The sequence below is a fragment of the Synchiropus splendidus genome, chromosome 1 (genome assembly GCF_027744825.2).
Source record: "Synchiropus splendidus isolate RoL2022-P1 chromosome 1, RoL_Sspl_1.0, whole genome shotgun sequence".
In the NCBI taxonomy this organism is placed as follows: domain Eukaryota; kingdom Metazoa; phylum Chordata; class Actinopteri; order Syngnathiformes; family Callionymidae; genus Synchiropus; species Synchiropus splendidus.
The window spans coordinates 53,096,895-53,117,862 of NC_071334.1; the positions used below are offsets into that span (position 1 = coordinate 53,096,895).

Below are 20,968 nucleotides of genomic sequence, written 5' to 3' on the forward strand. Positions count from 1 at the left end.
TTGTGATGTGGCTGTGTCTCATGTATTTTGATGAGACAGGATCAGTGATGTAAAATATCATATTTTAGCAGCTATTCACCTAATTTGCCTTCCAGTCTATCATCGACAAAAAGACTGGGTGATGCTTGACTTAACATTTTAGTGAGAAGTCAAACACCAATCATAAGAAATCCATGCTTAGCACAAGATAAATTACCGAATACTTCTCGCTCTAAGTTTCTGTAATGTGGTTAAAAACCACAAAATTTCCAGTGCACTGAATGACGCCGACCTGCTGATCTGTAGATTAGCGAGGAGCGTATAATTGCGTGAGAGTTGGCAGCCCTGCCAGAGGGTAATGAGCTACACCCCTATCTGGAGCCCTGGCTGCTGTTGGAAAAGGGTCTCAGGGTCTACGCTCTACTTGTCGTCCTCATGATAGTCTGCCCTCGACTTTGAAGCGGGGTTGTATGGTTTGCCATGGCTGGCAGGTGCTAGTGCAAAGCAGGCCTTGCAGTCCCTGCGTGGTGCTCTGGTCCCAGGCATAGAGAGCATCAGTGGTGAAGGTGAGAATCTAACAAACCGTGACATCATCGGTGGGTGTGTCGTCCTCTCTGTTAACAGATTCAGTTATGCTTTGTTTGCTCAGACGTGACACAGCTGCATGAACTCGGACAAGGAAAACATATCGCCAATACACACACTCGTTTCATACCAGACGCATCCGACATCATTGTCTTAAATAAAATCAAATGATGTGAGTGAAGCAACAAATGCTTTCAGAATACAGGGCTGGGGGGGAACGATAGCAGATTTTATTAAGGCCTTTTTAGTTGTCAAAAAACAGTCATCGTCATTTTCTTAGATGTTTTAAACTGGTTCATGGCAAAATTGATTACAGTTGCTTTTGTGCTTCTCAGATCACTCTTGAAGTTCTCAAAACTACTTGTTCAAACTGCACATCATTGTGTCACTTGTGCATCTGTTTAGTGTCACTTCCACTTCAGAAGAATGAAAGGTCTCTCCACCAACACTGTCACCACATAGCTCAGGACAACGGTCAGCTCCACGTGACCCACGAACATATACATCTAGAGAGAAACATGGCAGAATGTTAAAAAGACAGACAGAGATAATTGAGTGTTTTTAAAGACTCACAAAGTTGATGTCTAAATAGTGTATCGGAGTTTCTTGCAGGCCAACGTAAATGTAGACAACCAAGGGATGAATTAGGTAGCAGGAGAAGCTGAGGTTTGAAAGAGGAAGCCAGAACTTCAGTGATAGTAGGTTCATGATGAAACCTGGAAAACAGACAGAATTCCATGGTTATGTCTGGATTTCATTTCGGTGCATCCCTACTAAACACCACACTTGGAAAACTCCTGTATCACCTTTCAGCGTTACTTTTGTGTTCCATTAAAATTAAGGGTTATGTATCAAGAGACTCAGTCTCAGTCTAAGGGCTCATGTTTTACCAAAATTCTTGGGTTGTTTCAAAAACCAATTGATGCACCAGGCTGGGGTTTCTGAAAATCCTGTTTGCTCACAACATTGTTGTGTGGGTTTGCACATCCATTTTTTTAAAACAGATTTTGGTTAAACTTTGATCCCCAACACTCCACCATTTATTTCTTTAAGTTTAATTCTATAAAAATTGGACTAGAGAAGTTCATGTTAACTGAAGAATCCTCTCCGTACCTCCATAGCCCTCCTCACAGGCTAGTACGACCCAGGTAAGAGCTGTCGCCCAGGCGGTTCTGTGTAGTCCCTGGTATATGGCATGTGGTACTGATGGATGGTCTGGTGCGTCCTGGAGGGCGTAGCTCAACCCCACCACCAGAGCCAGGACAGACAAAGAGCATATCCATCCCAGAGCCGCTTGCCACTACATCGAGTCACAGGTAGTAAAATGCAAATCCAGAGATTTCCATTACAACCTACCTTTTTCTTTAGAAGGGTTTCCTTCCTTGTTTTCAGATACACTCCGAACAGAATTCCTATCAAAAATGGTCCATATCTGGAGTAGGGTTTTTGGTAGTACAAAAACAAAAAATCTGGCGTTGTGCTGAAATTTAAAAGGAGAGAGCAATCGTATATGTATATTGTGAGGATTTGATTTTATATTCAAATCTCAAAGATCATCTCTCTTCTTACATAACATCTGACCGAAAGACAGGTAAATGCAGGAGTGCTGTTAAAATAGATCCAGTCAAAATGGTCATCAGCAGCAGGGTGACCACCAAAACAGCAAATACAACTTTGTTCCTGAGGATAAATAAATATATTGAAGAGAATGAATCCAAACAACCATAAAGTAATTTCTAATCTGATGGAAAAAAAAAAAAAACTTACTTTCTGTGGGCAAGAATCAGAAGAGGAGTTGTGGCATAGCACTGAAAGTCCAGCGATAGGTACCATGTCCAAGGTAGGCACTTGGGATGACATTGAGTTATGAATGAACAAGATTCAAAACAATCCTTGTCAAATTATTCTTGTTGCTCTGACTTACAGGTAAATCACGACTAAATAGATTGTTTATCAACAGCAGGTTTGTCCACCAGTACTTGTCACATTGAAAAAATATTGAAGGTAGTATCACCAGCAAAGGGCCTCCATTGAACACAGATGAGACACCTTCACAAAGCATAACCACAAACATGTGGAGGGGCTGTATCCTGGAATGGAAGCATGTTTTCAGGCAATAAAGGAACCTTAACATGATCTGAAATAATGTTGCTCATGTCACTAAACCTGACCTTCTGATCCTCTTGAAGTAGAAATCTGCCACAAGACGTGGACTCATGGTGTCTTCATTCCTCTGGATTGAGCTCAGGAGACTTTTGGCGCTTAACAAACCACTACAACACAACATGGAATATTTAGAGTCACACAGTTTTGGAGCACGATAGTCTTTTTTTCTTTCTGCTTCATTGCCAAAGGGCCACAGTCGTAGAGTGCAGCTGAAACTTGAAAAGCACTGAGATAGCGCTGACATACAGCATATTTCGAAAGGCTATAAAACACGTCATCAGATCAATAAAACAGCTTCGATCATTCAAGAATTTAGTTTGACTCAAAGCAAAAAAGTTTTCTGGATTTTAACCCAATACTGCATTCCAATTCTCTACCAAGTCACAGCCAGCAATATTAATGAACGATGAGCCATAAATGTTGATTTGATTTTGTGTTGTATGTCTTTTATTGAGTCTAGTTTTCCATTTTAGCTGATTCAGAAGAAGAAGGAGCGTGAACAGCAACAGGGAGAAGCCATGCAAGAGAATGAGGAAAGAACACATGAGGTCTGTATAAGTTCGTAGGTTATGAACAAAAGAAAAAGTGAACGTGGCAAAGCAGAAGGAACAATAGATTTGTAGTGCCTGACCTCAATAACAGAAACGTGTCCACACCGAGAGCGTTGGGTCCTCCCACTGTGAACACATGCAGGGGGTTCGTTTTCAAAGATGCTTGTAAATCGTTCGTGTTATCTGTGGTCGGAAGAGTGTTGTTAGACAAACATATTCTTTTTTAATGGGCAGGAGTGGGTCATACCAGTCGAGTAAAATGATGGTATGTTCAGAGAATGTCCTGAAATGATCCACAACATGCTCAGAGCTCGGATGCCGTTCAAGGAAGGATAGGAATCCTTGACTGATGCCGGGGTGCTGAGGACTCCCTGAGTCGTCGTCTGAAGAGAGAAGGCTTCCAGAAACTGATGCAAACAGCGACTGAGGAAACTCTTCTGTGTTCTCTTGTGTTGTTCTGTAAAAATATTCCATCAAATCACATGATTTCAAATGCCAGATATAAAGTTCCTGTATGAATTTAAAATCAAACAAATATTTGAGCAATATCCAAAATAAGGCTGCCAAAATGTAACTCATTTTTCAGAATATGAACTAAGATCCAGGTTTTTCAGGAGTACACTGTAACACAGATGGAATGCAGGGTTTCTTTATTCAAAACTTTTTTTTTTCATTCAGACGAGCATTCGTCTCTCTTTTAGTCTACGTTTCCATCAATTGGTCCACGACAGTATGTTTCGGGTCAGTATGCTATTTTCAGCGTTTCCACTGGGGTCAGAAAAACCCAACACATTCCGTCCCATTTATTTGGTACCTCTTACCTTCGGTGCTGGAGGGGTCTGAAAAGAGAACTGTCGCTGGTTGGACGAGAAACAGTGCTTCATTGAGTTGTGACTATGTGTCTCTAAATTATTTTCTCGGTGACTGAAATTTTGTTGTCGCAGAGCTACCAGCAATTTCCGCTGACATATGGTGACTAATACGTTTACCTCTTTAATTTAGAGACAAAAAACAGCAGAACCCATCTGTTGCAGTCTGTCATTGATGTCTGGGATCAAATACATAGCTAACAATGTAAACAAAACAGAAGTTTGTTCACAGCATGTTGCTTTCCCTGTGATGTCACTAATTTTGGGGGGAAAGGAAGGCGCTACCTTCCTCTACCATCGCGGGATTTGCAGATGCTTACCACTGACTGCAGTAAAAACCTCCGCATGCACAACAGCTACTCTTAAGTGTCATGAAGAGGGTGATTTTGGCGCCCACACAACCTGCCCAGATGTCAGTCGGATACACTGATCCCGAGTCTGACAACACTAGTCTGACGATGACAAATGTGGCTGATTGACAGGTAGAAGTTGGAGACACGGTGAAAAATTGAATTAAATGTTTATCAAATTTGACGTCTTGAAATGGTGAGAAATGTGTAGAGTACTCTCCTATGAACCCACAGATCCCAGTTGATAAGAAATGAAGCTTCCTGAAAACTAATAGTGTAATGTTCACACACATTTTTACATTTCTTCTACTTATTTAGAAAAAAAAATCACTCCTTTTTTTTCGAATAAAACAAACTTATAGCTACAGAGCTCAGTGTGGACTGGGAATGCAAAGGGGCTCAGTGGGGAGAAAGACACGACATGACGTGGACTGGACGTTGGAAACGGTGCATTACTGGCACTTTCATACCGTTTCCTGCTGGAGTGCTTTTTGCAGCCTGCAGTCTGAATTAATGTACATTTTGGAAACTTGTAATGACTCGGCAGAATTTTAAACTTACTGTCTTCTCGTGTATTGCAACCATCCTTTTGACAATTTAAGGAAGAAGACATGTTGAAGTTTCCATCGCTTTTCCCCTCATCCAAGCAGAAAGGTTCGACTGCTGGAGCCTTTTCTTTGCTCTGCTGACAAGTCCTCACAGCAGTGACCAGCGTAGCAGCCAGAGGAATTGCTACTAGAACAGCACAAATGACCCTGTGAGAGAAAATACGGATGGATTTGGGCTTCGCCTCTCGTGCAGGCTCCAAAGATGCAAAAGGAAGACAAGTAAGAAAATTTAGCTATGAATAATTATTAAAATATTCAATAAAAAAAATCTGCATCTGCATCAAAAAAAAAAAAATCTGCACCTCTGAGCTTTATATGGTACATGATCCATCCAGGTCGTCTTAAAAGAGTAAAGACTTCTGGTGGTTATTTACTTACAGACAAGCGATTCCAGATGCATCAGGATGAACAGCATTGGACAAACAATATGCCAACATCACTTCCAGTTTAGACTCATTGACGAACATAGATGGTAAAGGAGGAATGAGGGAGACCTCTCCAAACTTCAGCCTCCCTTTGAAGGCAAAAAATTTAACAAAACTAGAAGCTCATCCATTTCTCCATCAACATCCTGCACCACAGACAGCTACCTGAATAACCATTAATAAATATATATATATATATATACATACATTGTTGAGGGTTCCTGCTGAGGAGCCAGCGGTCTCATTTTCATGAGCCCAGAAAACTGTGTAAATGTTGTATTTAATTTGAAGGCACTTCCCTGCACAGCATTTTACTGTGTTTGTGCTGCAGGATGCAAACTTTCCATGACAGATTGAAAGAAGCTCCACTGCAGACATGCTGCTGCAGAGTCAGCAGGGAGTTGGGAATGAGGGAGGAGGCACATCACAACCAGCGGTGCTTCGTCAGAGCACCGGCTGTCACACGTGATCAGTTGTGATCTGTCACGATCGATCGGAGCATCCCTAATATATTTATACATGTTTTGATCTTAACCTGACTATAGTCATGATAGATATCTCCTTTTTTCTAACTCAGAAAACCACCTGAATGGCCGTCATTGAGAATCTAATGGGGCTTGAAGGGGGCTGTAAAATGACTCTGAGCTGCTTGACAGAACAGAGAGTGTTGTAAATGCGCTGGGCCCAAATATTAACACGACTCTCACACAGCTCCTCTAGCGAGTAAACAACTCAGCCCAATAATTGAAACATGGTTTTGACTTTTCCATGGATAAGTGGTGAGGTAGTGAGAAACAAGTAGGTGATGAGAAACAAGTATAAAATTGTCACAGTTCAATGGGAACGCGGGAAAACGTCACTGAACCGGGAGAAAACTAACTTAATTACAAATTAAATCAGGAAGCACAAGGAAAACAGGAAGAAACTGAAACACTAACTCACTTCAGTTCAACACAGAGAAATCCAAAAAGTTAGCCAACAGAACAGGAGACCGAAAATAAGGAGACCCAGGAGTTAAACGAGCTAGCTAGCACACAGAACAAGAAGTCGAACACAGGGAGGGACACGAGAACCAGGAGTTACCACGGGGAACAAGAGGAGTCCAAAATCACAGGGAACATGGAAACACACAGGGACTAGGAGAACTGGCAGGGAACAAAGACAACCATCTGGCACACGTTGCTGGAGCCCAGGTGTTTTTGAAGACAGTTCGTCAGGGGTTAATCAGCTCCAGCTGTGTGCCAAAGGAACAGAGGGAAAAAAGCTAAACCAGGACTCGGAGCCTGGAAGCGGAGCCATGACAAAAATAAGCTGTGTAAGTCCAGCAACTGTATTAGAATCATTGTAGACATTGTGTTTTGTTTTACAACAATGTGCTTTTCATATGTATAAAAGGTCTTTCATGAAAGGTCCTGTTCTTCACCTTCAGTTCTATGTATATTTATATTTATTTAGTAATAGTTGTATTGAGTATTTGGATTTAGTTCAGCCTATTGATTTGTTGTTGCTATTGTTAAATGCTTGTGTTCTTCTTCAAAATAAACAGGTGATGTAAAGATGACATTGTTTATTGTGCAACCATTCATGGAAATGGTGAGGTTCTCTGGCGGCAGTCAGAAAAAACTGAACGTCTTCACACAGAAGAGTAACAACAGTGGTAGATGAGGATGTATCTTCATGTAACAGGTGTATTATTATACAGGTGGGTGGTTCTCATGCTGCAGGATAACAGTTGCATGTGAAGGGCCTCTGCTCAGCTCAGACTTGGTTAATTCATTCTTGTCAATGTAAGTCATTGTTAGGTGACTAGTAGGTTAAGAGTTGAACATTGGCATTGATCACACATGAATATCAGTCAAAGTCTCGAATCTTGTGAATAAAAACGGTCAAATTGAAGTCATTATCTTTGCAGTAAACTATTTGCTCACGAATATTTAATCCTGATGATGCTCATAACTTGTTGACCCGCCTCTACCTCTCCCACTTTATATTAATGGGAAGCCATTTATATAAAGTGGGAGAGGTAACCCACTTTAAAAAACCCAACAGACAGTGGCAGCCCAAGTTCCAGAACCCGTCACCGAAAAGGACCAAATGGGTTCATTTATCTCAAAGTAGTTATAGCAGTGGCCATCACTGTCCTAATACAGACCATTGTACAGTGAGATATTAATCATCTCCATCAGTGCAACATATGTTCAGAGAAACAAATCATGGCTAAGGATTAAATAGGAACTGAAAAGGCTGCGCAGCAAAGGTGTGTCTGCCTCGATGAGACAGATAACTTACCTTCGAGCATCAACATGTGCACCTCTTTATCGTCGCAGGAGTCAGGAACACAAACCCCCACAAAGTAGAATAAATCTCCCTGGAATGGAAAAGTGGTTATTGACTCACTCAATAATGACTCACTCGTGGTTCACAAGTTTGAAAGTTGTGCATGTTTTACTAAATCAGGGCTATGAAGCTCATCCACAAAAACGCTGCTTTGGCAACAGGTTTATTTTCCAACCTGCTCCACAGTCACCCATTGGTGGATCAGTTTGAGAGCCCTGTCCTGAATGGTCTGGTCTCTATGTTTGGTGTCATCACCTGAGTCAGAAACACCTGGCAGTATTGTCCAGAGAAGGAAGCCGTGTGGACAGAGCGACATTCAGACATCAAGCCTGGTCGGTCGAGGTTGCCTCCTCTTACGTTACTTCCCATCTTCCCAAATGAATCGTACACAAAAAAACATAATGTATACATTAAAAAAGAGGCTTGCACAAGTTTTTTTCAAAAGCTTTTTGAATGTATGAACATGTACAACATTCATATTGTTTGATTTATAATTATAATAAATTAAAATGGCACAAAGATCATTTACTTCTTTGCAGACAAACCTTTAGAACACCAAACATGTTAACCTCTGAATAAATTGAGCGCGTGTGAATGCATTTTTCTGCTTTCACAAATCCACAAAAACGTGAAACATGTGGATGAATCTGACCTGGAAAATAAGTCTCTGCTGAGCCTTGTTGGTGGCATCACTCTATGCATGGTTCAGTTGTTATCCATACATTACAGTCAAGGCTGTACTGGAAGCCTGTGCAGCAACATTAAAGCAGATGCATTGTGTGAACTCCTGGACTGAACTGATGCTGAACGGATCGCTACCAAAGAGAACAATAGGTTGTCGTTCAGGCAATTAACCTGGTCATACAGAAAGACAAGTTTCCCCACTGCAGTGCATGTTTGTACTTACTTGGTCTCTCTCACAACCTACTGTCCTGTATGTCAGTCATTCAAAAAAATCCATATCTGGCTCAACTGTTTTCTTGAGCAGAAACTACAATGAAGAGAAGAACAAAGCCTGTTCAAAATCAACCTCCAAGAAGTTAAAAAAAAAGTGTCATGGTGCCATTTTTATCAGTCTGACTGGTCAGTCGTCATCTTGTCTTATATTATAGCATGAATAGTTGGGTGTATTTTATGCATTCGGTTAGGGCCGCGCTTGCCAAGTTTGTCTTGATTTAAATTGTTTTTTCTCTTCTGAAGTCGCAAAACAAATCCTCCCTTCCACAGCAGCCACATTTATGATGACAACAAAGTTGTTTCTTACTTTAACAACAAGTTATTTATAAACATTTAGATAAGCAAAGTTAGTACTTACTGACAACAGCAAAATCTTTTGGATTGTCCTGGCTGAGTTCCTGGAGAAAAACATCTGTGTCATTCATGCATTTTTCCAGGGCAGAAGAGCTCGCGATCAGCAGCAGCAGCAAGTATCCTGAAGCCATTGCAACTTTGCTCTGCAGTACAAATGCACACAAGGTTTAAGTATCATTCGTTTATTAAAATCTGCAGGATGTTCCTTGGTGGAGTTTATGATGTTGAACCCGTTTAACCAGAAATCCAATCAAATCACCTACTCATCCTTCTGTGCACTGTCACTGAGGCGCTGCTGTGCGGTGACATTATTATGAGTATCATTTATTTATCTATTTTATTTTTTCAGTCAAACTTAGTCATGGCAGGGAGGGAAGCTCTGCCCGGTACTGGGTCTATAAGGGATTATGTCGATTGTGTCACTGTGTACCCATGTTATAAGCACAGTGGGACACAAACTGTAGTTAGAGCAGTGGCCACGTGGAGCCGGCCTAAAGTTTGTACAAGATGCAAGTATGGTTTTCTTCCTGCCGCCACAGTTTCCTCCCACAATCCAAAAAGTTACAGGTACACATCTTTCATCAATGACTGAATAAATTAACACCAATATTTTATGTATATATATATATATATATATATGTATATGCAAACCACCAATTAAAATATTTATGTACACAGTGAGCATCAGTAATAAATCATCATATATACATATACACACATCTTCAGTGAACAACCGCATTGTCCTGTTCAGGGTTGCAGGGAGTCCTGGAGTCTATCCCAGCAGCAGTTGCCCGAGAAGCTCAGTGCCGCCATATCAATCTCCATCTTTATAATAATCATATTGTCTCTCGTCTGCTGTACTATGAGGACAGCAACCAAAAAGACTTTCAAAGGGAAGAAGACCAGAGAGGGTACTGCAAGAAATGGTCAAAATCAAACAGACCAAATGAGTCCAGATATAAATATACTTTGCCCCACTATTCTCCATTGACAATATTGTGGTACAAGCAGCAGAGGACATTCTACAAGAATAGTGGCATTTATTTGTTCTGTAATCGAACATACCGCACACTTTGCCTCCATTCTACGGTACAGAGCGTACGGCAAGAGAAGATATTGGATGTTTACAACGACTGTGGAGAAAACAATCTCAGAACCATCAGACCACTGACTAACCTCTTGGGGGATGAACCACTTGTAGCAGTGTCAAGGATGGATAGAAACCAATTTTCGTATGGACTGTGACACTCACCCAGAAAAGACAATTCTAGCAGCTGTTGTGAGAGGAATGTCATGCTTTTGCCTCCGACAGCAAGGATGCGAGATGAATTCCGACTTTAAGCCTGCACATAACACTACAGGACACAACATCTGTTCTTAAAACCTACATTACATTGCTGAAACCCCTGCCCCAGGAGGTACCAGACCCATGGGTGGATATCAGCGTTGAGGTCACCTATTCTTCTCTGAATGTCTGTGTCCAGAAAAAGTCAGGTGAATTGAGGTTACCAGGAGTTGAACCGGAAATCAGTACCAGACACACATCCGATTCGATGCACACCAGCTCCTGGTTCTCAGTCCTCGACCATGGCAAAGCATGTCATCAGGGTTTGTTGGATCCTGAAAATCATCCCCTCACAGCCTTCATATCACCGTGGGGTCTCTGTCAGTGGAACTGCATACCCTTTGCCCTCAGTTTAGCACAAGAGGTCCAGAGAAGCATGGAGGACAGTTTGAGTGGCCTTAGTGATGCCATCTGGCAGTCGTACCTGGATGATAACCTCATTCACTCACCTTCATTCAACAGTCATGTGGCTCATATATGTGTTGTTCTACAGAGAAAAGGTTTGAAAGTTTCTCTTTCTGGGTTGATTGGTATCTGAGGAAAGATATCTAGCTAAGATAGCGCCTGTTCAGAATTCTTGGTTTCCTCTAATACTAAAGGGTCGACATTCCAGATTTATACAAGGTGGCAAGACCCCTGTATTAGTATTTTTCTGTGCTGCAGATGTAACTTTGCCACCAGTCTCCACAACAAAAGGAAGAAAGGTAAGTAAAATTCAGAAGGGCCGATTACCACCCAGCACACCTATGTAGTTGGTCCCAGAGCCTGAAGGTTGCTGTAAACAAACTGACTGAACCTCATGTGAACGCTTCGATATTACCTTTATTTCTTGTGTTCACAGACAACAAGCCCCGAACATGTACACGACCTACAACTGAGAAAGAAGAAGACCAAAACACGGGGCAGCAGGGAAGTTTCTTTTGTCAGTCAGGAAAGAGATGCAGTGATTGCCCGTATTGCATGGCAGAAGACAGCGCCCTAAACACAGAGCCAAATTACGCATTAATGAGTAAAGACTCCTCCACAAGAGAGCCAGTGGCAGGGATCGGCTCCTGCTGCCAAAAGAACACCATCAAACAGTGCTAACAGAGCGGAACAAACCAAAGCAGAAAGAACACCATGGTTAATAAGGAACAGGTTTTACTGGTCAATACTGCAGAGCGATGTGGAGCACTTTGTGATGCGTGCTTGTGAATGTTTAAAAAGGAAACGCCCAAACAGCATCACCAGAGCACCGTTGACCACCATAACCTCAACCTACCCATTTGAGTTTCCATAGACTTCCTGCATCTTGAGACCTGCGGAATAGATCAAATATCCTGTTTACAACACCAACTATGTTGCTCAACTGGAATATCTCAAATATTCCCTTTAGGTAGACCCAAATATTTAGACTCCAACTAGTTGTCTGCTCGGAGTTTCAGTGCACAGGCTCCCACAGGTCTAACCCGCTGTCCTAATCTGACCATAACTATTGTCTAAAAACAGGATGACCAGTATTGATCCAGACAAAAGGCATTTTAGATGTTTTCCAATAGAATGAATGAACAGATTTCTGACTTTTACTCGAGACCCTCTCTTGTCAAACCACGGTCCTGGTCAGACAGTTCCAGGAACCCGTCATCAAGTTACATCCTTGACGCAGTCTCCCTCAGACTGTTCGTGACGGTAAGTTGTCAATATAAAAATTGTTGATATTTTCCAAGAAGTGAGTCGAAATGAGAACGAAGATGATTCGCGACAATCAGCAGATGGATGATTGTTTCCCCTCTTTTACACACAAGCAAACAGATAGTTTCGAGTACATCACATTAGTCACTATTCATGATGCTTAACCTAGACATTACCACGGTTTTTGGTTCAATATCTAAACCTAGTCACAAAGCAACAGCAATGTTACAATACAAACAACATTAATCGCCACAACAGACACACGAAAACGTGTACTGTTGAGTAACATTCCCATATACTGTATGGTGAATTGGTGCACATTGTTTGAAATACATTTGTGAATTTGTTGTGCAAGTTGATGCTGAGGAAGGAACCTAGAACTTCTACGAAATTAAGTTCATTCCAGCAATGACGTAGACCCCAAACTTCATCCTGACAGAGGATAATTCTCCCTCCAGATATAATGCTCCACAGTCTATATCAGAACCAACTATTACGACCAGTTGTATGCTTTTCCTGTACATTTTTTAAATTGTGCATTTATTGGTTATAATTCGGCTTTTATTTGTTTGTGGTGTCAACAACACTTAGTCACGTAGTGACTATTTGCAAGTGGATTTTTTTTTTTTTTTTTTTTAGTTCTGATGGTTCTCCATCTTGAATTCGCCTTCCATCCATACCATACATTTTACTTCCATGTGCTCTGTGGCCTGAATGAGCAGCCACTGTATTAGCACTTGAGCAGCTCATTCTCATGATTTTCATGTTTTCTTGGATTGAAAAGCAAATGTATTGACATATTCCTCATTTTACTAAATAAAATCCACGGTCTTGAGGCAAAAAAAAACATCATTATGCTAGATTATTAAGCACCTTGTGACCAAGAACAAATACAGCAAGGGAGTAACAGTCCACACTGTTAAAGTCATTGAATGATTGAATCTGGTCTGAATAGATGAAACTGACTATTTACAGTATGACTGAAAAAGTGGCTCCCAACATACTGTATGTGAGGGCGAGGAGATAAATGGGGTGGCAGGTGGGTGTTAGAAAACTGCAGGAGTTGCTGAAATGTATGTGGAAGTTTTGGAGCAACATTTGCTCCCATCCAGACAACGTCTTTTTCAGGGTAGGCTTGCACATTCCAAGACACTAAATGCTAAACCACATGTGGAGCCCAAACCTGGATATTTATGGACTGCTTTTATGGACAATTTTTACCTTAAAATGATAAAAAAAAAAAAAAAAAAAAAACATTTCTGTTTCAGTAATTGATATATTCAATTCCAAAATAACTGAATTGTTTTCATTTCCATTTTGCTCTATTTTTCTTTAAATTTGGGCCACGCTTTATTATTTATTTTTTTTAATTTTCTGTTGATCATCTCAAGCCTTTTCACCTCTTTGCTCTCCATCTAGAGATCCGATAAGTACTTCAAAAACATCAATGTGTTGGATGGTCCCTGTCATGGCTCGTCTACGAAGTTAGACCCAATTGCTAGATTGATGCAGGTTTACTGATGACACGGAACAACGAGGATAATTTAACAATTTATTAATACAATAATATAACACAAAGATGGACAGGAACAATAACTGAAGACGTCAAACCAAACGCAGAGTGAGGAAACGAACGATGGCAGGGAAAAACCTGAAAACAGAAAATTGACAAGAAACCTGACTCAGGGGCACAACAACACTCGGAGGTTACTCCCGAGGCACAAACAACGAAAAGCGCTCGGGGGTGGATCACAATCACACACACACACGAGGAAATAACTAATGCGGGAATACAGAAAAGTAAGCGAAGCCAACAACACTCACACGCGCAACAACAGCGGATAGCAACAACAGAAACGAAGGAGCGAAAGAAACTGAGAAAAGTCGTCAAGCACGCACTAGATCTGGGGAAGCAGGGCAACGAGAGAAGCGAAGAATCGAAGGAGCTTACTGTTGGATGCAAGGCAACCATCTGGCCTTGCAGACTGGAACCCGGGTGTAGAAAACCTGGAAGTTTGATGAGGAAATGAGGTCCAGCTCAGCGGCCATTAAGCTGGTGAAAGACACAGGAAATGGAAACAAGACAGGCAACAACAAAATAAAAGCATGAAAAGGAACATGACAGTCCCATTGCTTATTCAACTAAACACAAAATTTTGAGGAATTTGGAAACTGCAGTAACCATTGAATGAAGGAAGGAATGATTGCACATTGCTGGCACACTAGGAATGAAAAGAAAGAAAGAAATATATTTTTTAAAAACTGCGTTATTGTTCACTTAATGTGATGAAGTGATAAGTTACTACTAGTACTGTAACTGTTTACCAGGTTAAATTCTTGGGGCATCAAGTCACACAGGGCCAGATCTTGTCCTGAATCCCCATCATTTCTCAGCTGTTCATTGCTAAAAGCTTGAGCTCCCGACTCTCTTTATACATGTCACTCACCAGAATGATTATCTTCCTTCACTGTGATACTAAACTCCATGCTGCAAATCACTGACCTGATGAGCAGCACTCTGAACTCTTGCATGATAAATTAACTTTTTAAAGGGTAATATAAGGCCTTGCTTGACTAAACACCTGAAGTAGAACGATGGCTGTGACTCGCTCAGTGCTGCTGCTCACAATTGTGACCGCGGCGATCAAGTCGATAGTGCAGTCGTAGGGACAGTGGTGAGTAAGAGAAAGGGCTTGGTCTTTTTTTTAAAAACTTCCACTAAATCGTGGTAACAGGTGGGAACTTGTGAGAGGTCAGGTGGGGGAGGGGGGCGAAGAAGGAGGGATATGTGTATAGTTGGAGGCGGATCTGAGACAGTGGGAATGGCAGTGAGGGCTCCAAGCAGGAATTTTGGATTGTGTCCAGTCAATCTTGGGGTTGTGGAGAGAGGGCCATGGAAAACCAAGTTCCAAAGCAGATGAAGAGGACGAAAGAACCAGAAACGAAATCACCTCAGTGTGGTTGCCGATTAAATTGACAGTCAGGACGGAGGTGCGGTGGGTGACTTGAGGAAGTGGACTGCCGTCAATCACAGATAGGGAGCGAGGGGACTCCAATCTGATGAGAGGAAGAGACAAAGAATTAGCGAAGACGGCGTGAATGAAATTATCGTCAGCACCAGAGTCTATGAACACCTCTACAGGTGCGCTGGTCTCTACTTCACGTTAGGAAGCAGTGCAAATAATGCTGCCCACTCTAATAGGAGACGAGGGGGACGAGTGGAAGACTAGGGCCTCTGGGACGGATCGGACACGCGCGGGTGACATGTCCTGGTTGTCAGTAGAGACACAAACCCCGAGATTGTCAGAGTTGGTGTTCCTCCGGAGTCAGTCTCGTTCTCCCCACCTGCATGGCCTAAGACAGTTCAGTGGATGTTTGAGGCCCGGATTGGGGAACAATAGCAGTTGGGGAAAACGGGACTGGCAACACCATGTGATGGGTGGACCGTCTCTCCTGGACATGCCCTCTGATGCGGTTATCCATATTTATCGCGAGGAAAATGAGTTCCTCCAGAGAGTTAGGCTCATCTCGGAGAGAAAGATGGTCCTGAATGTTGGAAGCTAAGCCATTGGTAAATATAGACGTGCGGGTGGGCTCATTCCAACCAGCTTTGGTGGCTAGTATGCGAAAAACCTATGGAGAGCTCAGAGACCGAGACGCTGGGACTGCTAAAAAGAGCTTCAAATACACGTCGCATTTCAGCCGAAAAAGTAAGAAAACTATGTAAAATCTGACAGTTTGACTCCCACAGAGAGACTGCCCATTGACTGACCTTATCGCGTAGGAGGTCTATGCAGTACGCGATCGTGGACTGGTCCGTTTGAAAAAGGGATGGCTGTGAGTGGAAAACCTTACAATATCGTATAAAAAAATTCTTACAAAAGCCGGTCTACCAGCATAAACTGCCGGTAGCGTGTTGTGCTAGGACAGTTGCAGAAGCCACAGACGAAGCAGACACATTAGTGTCAGCTCTGGCGGGTGAGGTCGGGAAACGCTCGAGCATGGCCGAAATATTCTGTAGCTGTTCCAGGACACTCTGGGTCGCACTCTCGAGACTCGCTATCCTTGTGCCCTGGACGGCTACAGCCTTCAGTAATCCGGCAACGATTGCTGGGTCCGATAAATGGCCAGACGGTTCTGTCATGATCGTTAGGTCAGTCTGACCCAATTGCAATGTCGATGACAGTATACAGAAGACTCGAACAATGAGAGTTAAAGTTAAGCGAGTGAGAAGAACAAATGAACACTGTACACGGGAACGGGAATATACAGCAGAATCACAAGAGATTGGACGGTCGAGAGGGTGAGATTTACCATCTGAACTCGAAGTGACCATCTGGCAGCACAGAGTGGAACCCTGGTGTAGAAATCCTTGCAGACTGATCAGCGGAATGACTTCCAGCTGCACTGCCATTAAGCTAGAAACGGATGAAAACAGGAAGAAAGACACTGGAATACAGGAAATAACAAAATAAAAGCACATAAAAAAAACAAATATGACCTGGAGCTTGGTTCACTTGTTGCTAGAATTTTGTTTTGTGTGTTTTGTGTTATGCACATTTTTATGAACCAAGTTAACCTGTTGTTTTCAAGCCACATTTGCATGTCCAGGACAGAGTCCTAGTAAACTGATCCCAGTCAGGTTTTCTCCAGCTTTCGCTTCACTAAACATTTGAATATAAGGAGCAAGTCTCTAAAGAGGCTGCTTTACAACAGGAGCTAGGACAGTCTTGCACATTGTACAGGAACTTGCTGTAAGTAGCGAGAGAGTAGGTTGTGGATTCGTTCCAACTGAACACCATGGCTTGGTCAACTCACAGAAGCTGCTTTAGGATTTACAAAATTTCTGAAAATCCACCTCAAATAATGTATTTGAGTACATGTTATTATTATAACACAAATACTAGCCCATTGTTCTGCACCTGAGTCTGGTGGCCCATCAACATCAGAACAAGGTGAAGCATCTATGAAGCATTTGAATGACAGGTCCACACCACATGCTGTGGAAAGTGGGGTACCTGATGCTGCCCAGTCAGTTCCCATACGTGACTGCAGCTGCTTTAGTGAGTGAACTAGGACAAGAGCTGTTTATAGCTGATCAAACTGGAACAGCACCTTCTGGATCAGCAGCTCCAGCAGGATTCAGGACCCTCTCTCTGCTTACCCAGAGCAAACCTAGCTCTGACTCCACACTCTTGGTGAAGGCCTGGAGACCAAGGGTGTAATTAAACAAAAAGGTTTGGACCTTGCATAAAAGAGTGGCTTGGAGCCGTTCAACCTGCCTGACTGTGCTTTTATTATTGCAGGTTATTCTACATCATTTTGCATTTGCAGTGCAACCGGTAGTGACTACTGTTACTGTTAAATGATTTTCCTTTACAGGGAAAGGTTTTCTATTTTGTGGGTATTTGTGTTCCTGACTCTTGCGAAGATACAGATGCACACATGCTGGTGCTTGACGGTAAGATGGCCATTGTGAACGGCACAACGACAGAGCAACTCATTTAACTTAAATTACTTCCAGGGGTAATTTTGTATGTTTTTATGTTATGGAATACTGCTGTGTTACAGCTATTACTAAAAGAAAGAAGTGTGTACTTTGGTCACGAAAACAGAATGATGGATTGATGCCACAAACAATGCGATAAAAATGTATAGATCATTATAGATTTAAAAATGATGGTTGAAGTGCAGGAGGCCAAAGTCCAAAAACTTTTTTGACTACATCAATATTTTCACAGCATACGACGCAGCCGCCATCAATGTTTTAATTCTGTTTTTGCATTTAAGGGAGACTGAAGTTCAGAGAGATCTCTCTCATTCCGCCTTTACCATCTGTACTCATCAATGATTCTACGCAGCATGTGGTATGGACACATTGTTTGTCCAAAACTGTTCAGCCTGATCCATCAGTAATCGCTTGTCTGCAAGTGAACAAATGTGAAAACTAAGTCATATTGCTAAAACTAGAGCTCAGCAATGGTGACAGGAATCACATTATATTGTCCATATTAAAGTTTGGAGCCTTGAAAGAGAGAGAAAAGCCCTTTCTACTCTTCACAGTGCCTACCTTGGACATGGTACCTCTCACTGGACATGCAGTGCTATGTTACAACGCCTCTGCTGATTCTTGCTCACAGAAAGTATGTTACCTCAATTGGAAAAGGCTACAGTCGTGTCTCATTGCTGATTTTATTTTTCAGGAACAAAGTTGTATTTGTTATCTTAATGATTTTCTTACTGATGATGACTGTTTTGACTGGATTTTTCATCATGGCAAATGCAAGGTGAGATGATTTTCTAAGAGTAAGTTCTCCAAAAGAGCCACTTGGTGTCTTTGTTTTAAATATAGCCAAAAGCGACAAGCATGGCATGAGTCAAAGGTGTCTATGTCTGAACAAGGTCTAACTTCGCTTTTCCTTTCATCAATGTTAACTTAGTTAAACCTGGATTTTTGGGTTCATTGTTTTATAACAGTCAATTTTTGCCTTCAGTCAATCGACTTTATATTTAAAAAATAATAATAATAAAAAGAAAAAACATATTTGGTTCCTGGTTTCTCTTGACTTCAATAAAGAAAGAATTGTCTTTTATGGATATTAAGTGAAGAATCTTTGCAAAAAGTGTGAGAACACGGTACACAGTATGAAGTTGACACTCTCTCTGAGGAAATCTCAGCGAGCAAACACTTTAGTCACTGGACGGAAGGGGTACACATGTAGACACATAGAATGTAGCAACAACCTTGATCATCTGTCAGACACTCAGTCTGCACTCTGAGTTCTGAAATCACGGAGGAATGGTTAGTCACAAAAATGGAAGTAAAAAATAAAAGTAAATATGACTAGACGGTGCTGTATATGAATAAACAGCTCATGAATGCACTGTGCGCCACTGCGACTCTGCTTGGATTTCCGCCATGGAGGTAGAACTGCATGAAGCAGTCAAAGGCGGCGCATCAGGACTGGTCTGCTGTCCACACGTAGGTACTCAATCATGAGCATCTGTATTTTTGAAACATCAATGCTCTAACTTTGATGTATTGTGTTGCCCCCTGAACAGCTTTCAGGTGAGAAGGACCATCGTGGGCTTTTCTTATGAATCGGTGGCGTGTCAACGTTGTAGCGAACAGGTGATGCGGCGATGAGGACAGTTTTGGCGTCATCTTGTGGTGCTTCTTGGTGTTGCTTTGCCCTTGATCTTGTCACCACTTGTGCAGGGATGTCTTGTGGCGGAGGGATAGGAGGAGGTCCTGGAATTGGAGGTTAGACAGCAATGGGTGGAGCAGTTGGCAATGGACCCAGAACCTGGTGTTTTTTGAATGGCGGAGGCACCCAGTCATCATCTCTCCGATGTGTGATTTGAATTAGACTTGGATAAGACCAGAGAGACATTCAGCAATTTGCAGTCCATCACACTTTTCCTGCTTTTCCTCACATTTGTCACACTTTTCATATTTTTCTTACTTATTCTTTTTTTCACACACTCCATTTCAATTTTCTTTTGTTTTCTCATTGCTCAACTTCATTTATTTGTGTATCAATATTCACAATTCATTCACACTCACTCGTTCTTGGGAAACCCAAGATGTTTCACCCATTCAGTTACACACTCCAAACATTCATCCGCCTATTTGTCTTCCATAATTTTCATGCATGGAGCTACCCACTTTGGCTCCTCCATTTTACTCTTGTTGTTACCCATTGCTCTTAAAAAAAAAAAAAAAAAACTCCTTGTTAACAACCGAACACATGACCCCTAGGACATGTTTACACCGAGTCCCTGACAGAGAAGAACTACTTTCATCCATGATTGCGACACAGATGACCGACCTTGTTATTACTCTGAATCCCGGGGGACTCGTCGGGATGTGGGTTCCAGTTCCTAGTGGACTGGGAGGGATATGGTGCAGCGGAAAGCTCATCTTGGAGCCCAGACTCATCCAGGATTTCTATCAGGAGAACCCCACGAAATCGGGAAAGACGCCAAGTGGCGCATATTAGAGGGAGATGTAATGTCACGACCCCTCCCCAACCTGTCTTATTTTTCTAGACAACTTCCTGTTCTTGCTGTTTTGATTGGGACATCACCCTCTTTTCCCACCAAGCAGCCTCCGCAGACACACACACCTGATCCCAATCTACCAATCCCACTCTCCATTGTCAAATGCCTGCCAGAAGTCAACCAGCATCAGTCTGTAGGTTTTCCTCTCCCTACTATGACCTTCTGTGCCTGTTCTGTTCTGGACCTCTTGTGGATGATACTTCTCCATACCTTGGAGGTTTTGTGCTTGTGGACTTTCTGACTGTTCTCCTCTGTTTTGCAGTGTGTCTGTTGCCTGCTCCTCATTGCTCTTCCCCAATCTTGTGGACTTCTTGTTTGGACTCACAGGGAGTGGGACACTGGTTTTGCCATTTAGTTAGTGCATTTGGACACTCTGTATATTCACCCTCCGGGATTGTTTGAGTTTTGTTTTAAGGACTTTGCCTCCCTTTTATGTAGAGGTTGAGTGTCATTTTGGTTTAGTTTGTTGAAACTGTCTTCTGGACTTTCATCTCCTCCCTGCTGCATGTGGGTCTCCCGTCTCAAAAGGTTACATGCACATTCCAAGACAATGTGAAATGATCAACCAGGAAAAAAGGCACGAAATATAAGGCATTCCTCCTGTCATGTTTGCTGTAGGAGCCTGACCCAAGTGCAAGATGGCCGCCAATGAACAGGTGACTCGGTCAACGAGGTTAACAGTATTGATTTAATACAGATAACACAAA

The 20,968-nt window shown here is 42.1% G+C and overlaps 1 protein-coding gene across 1 annotated transcript; it reads right to left on the minus strand.

Annotated features, from left to right (window-relative positions):
- Positions 1-809: 809 nt before the first annotated feature.
- LOC128764305 (O-acyltransferase like protein-like) lies at positions 810-16,341 on the minus strand. Its single transcript, XM_053874048.1, has 17 exons — positions 16,145-16,341; positions 15,149-15,254; positions 9,186-9,324; positions 8,126-8,259; positions 7,823-7,901; positions 5,487-5,622; positions 5,062-5,255; positions 3,529-3,738; positions 3,362-3,464; positions 2,736-2,837; positions 2,489-2,654; positions 2,332-2,411; positions 2,134-2,244; positions 1,921-2,044; positions 1,678-1,864; positions 1,138-1,280; positions 810-1,070 (listed from the first exon to the last, which is right to left on the minus strand). Exons 1-17 carry the CDS (start codon positions 16,339-16,341, stop codon positions 972-974), a joined length of 2,310 nt encoding a protein of 769 aa, XP_053730023.1. The 3' UTR covers positions 810-971.
- Positions 16,342-20,968: the final 4,627 nt, after the last annotated feature.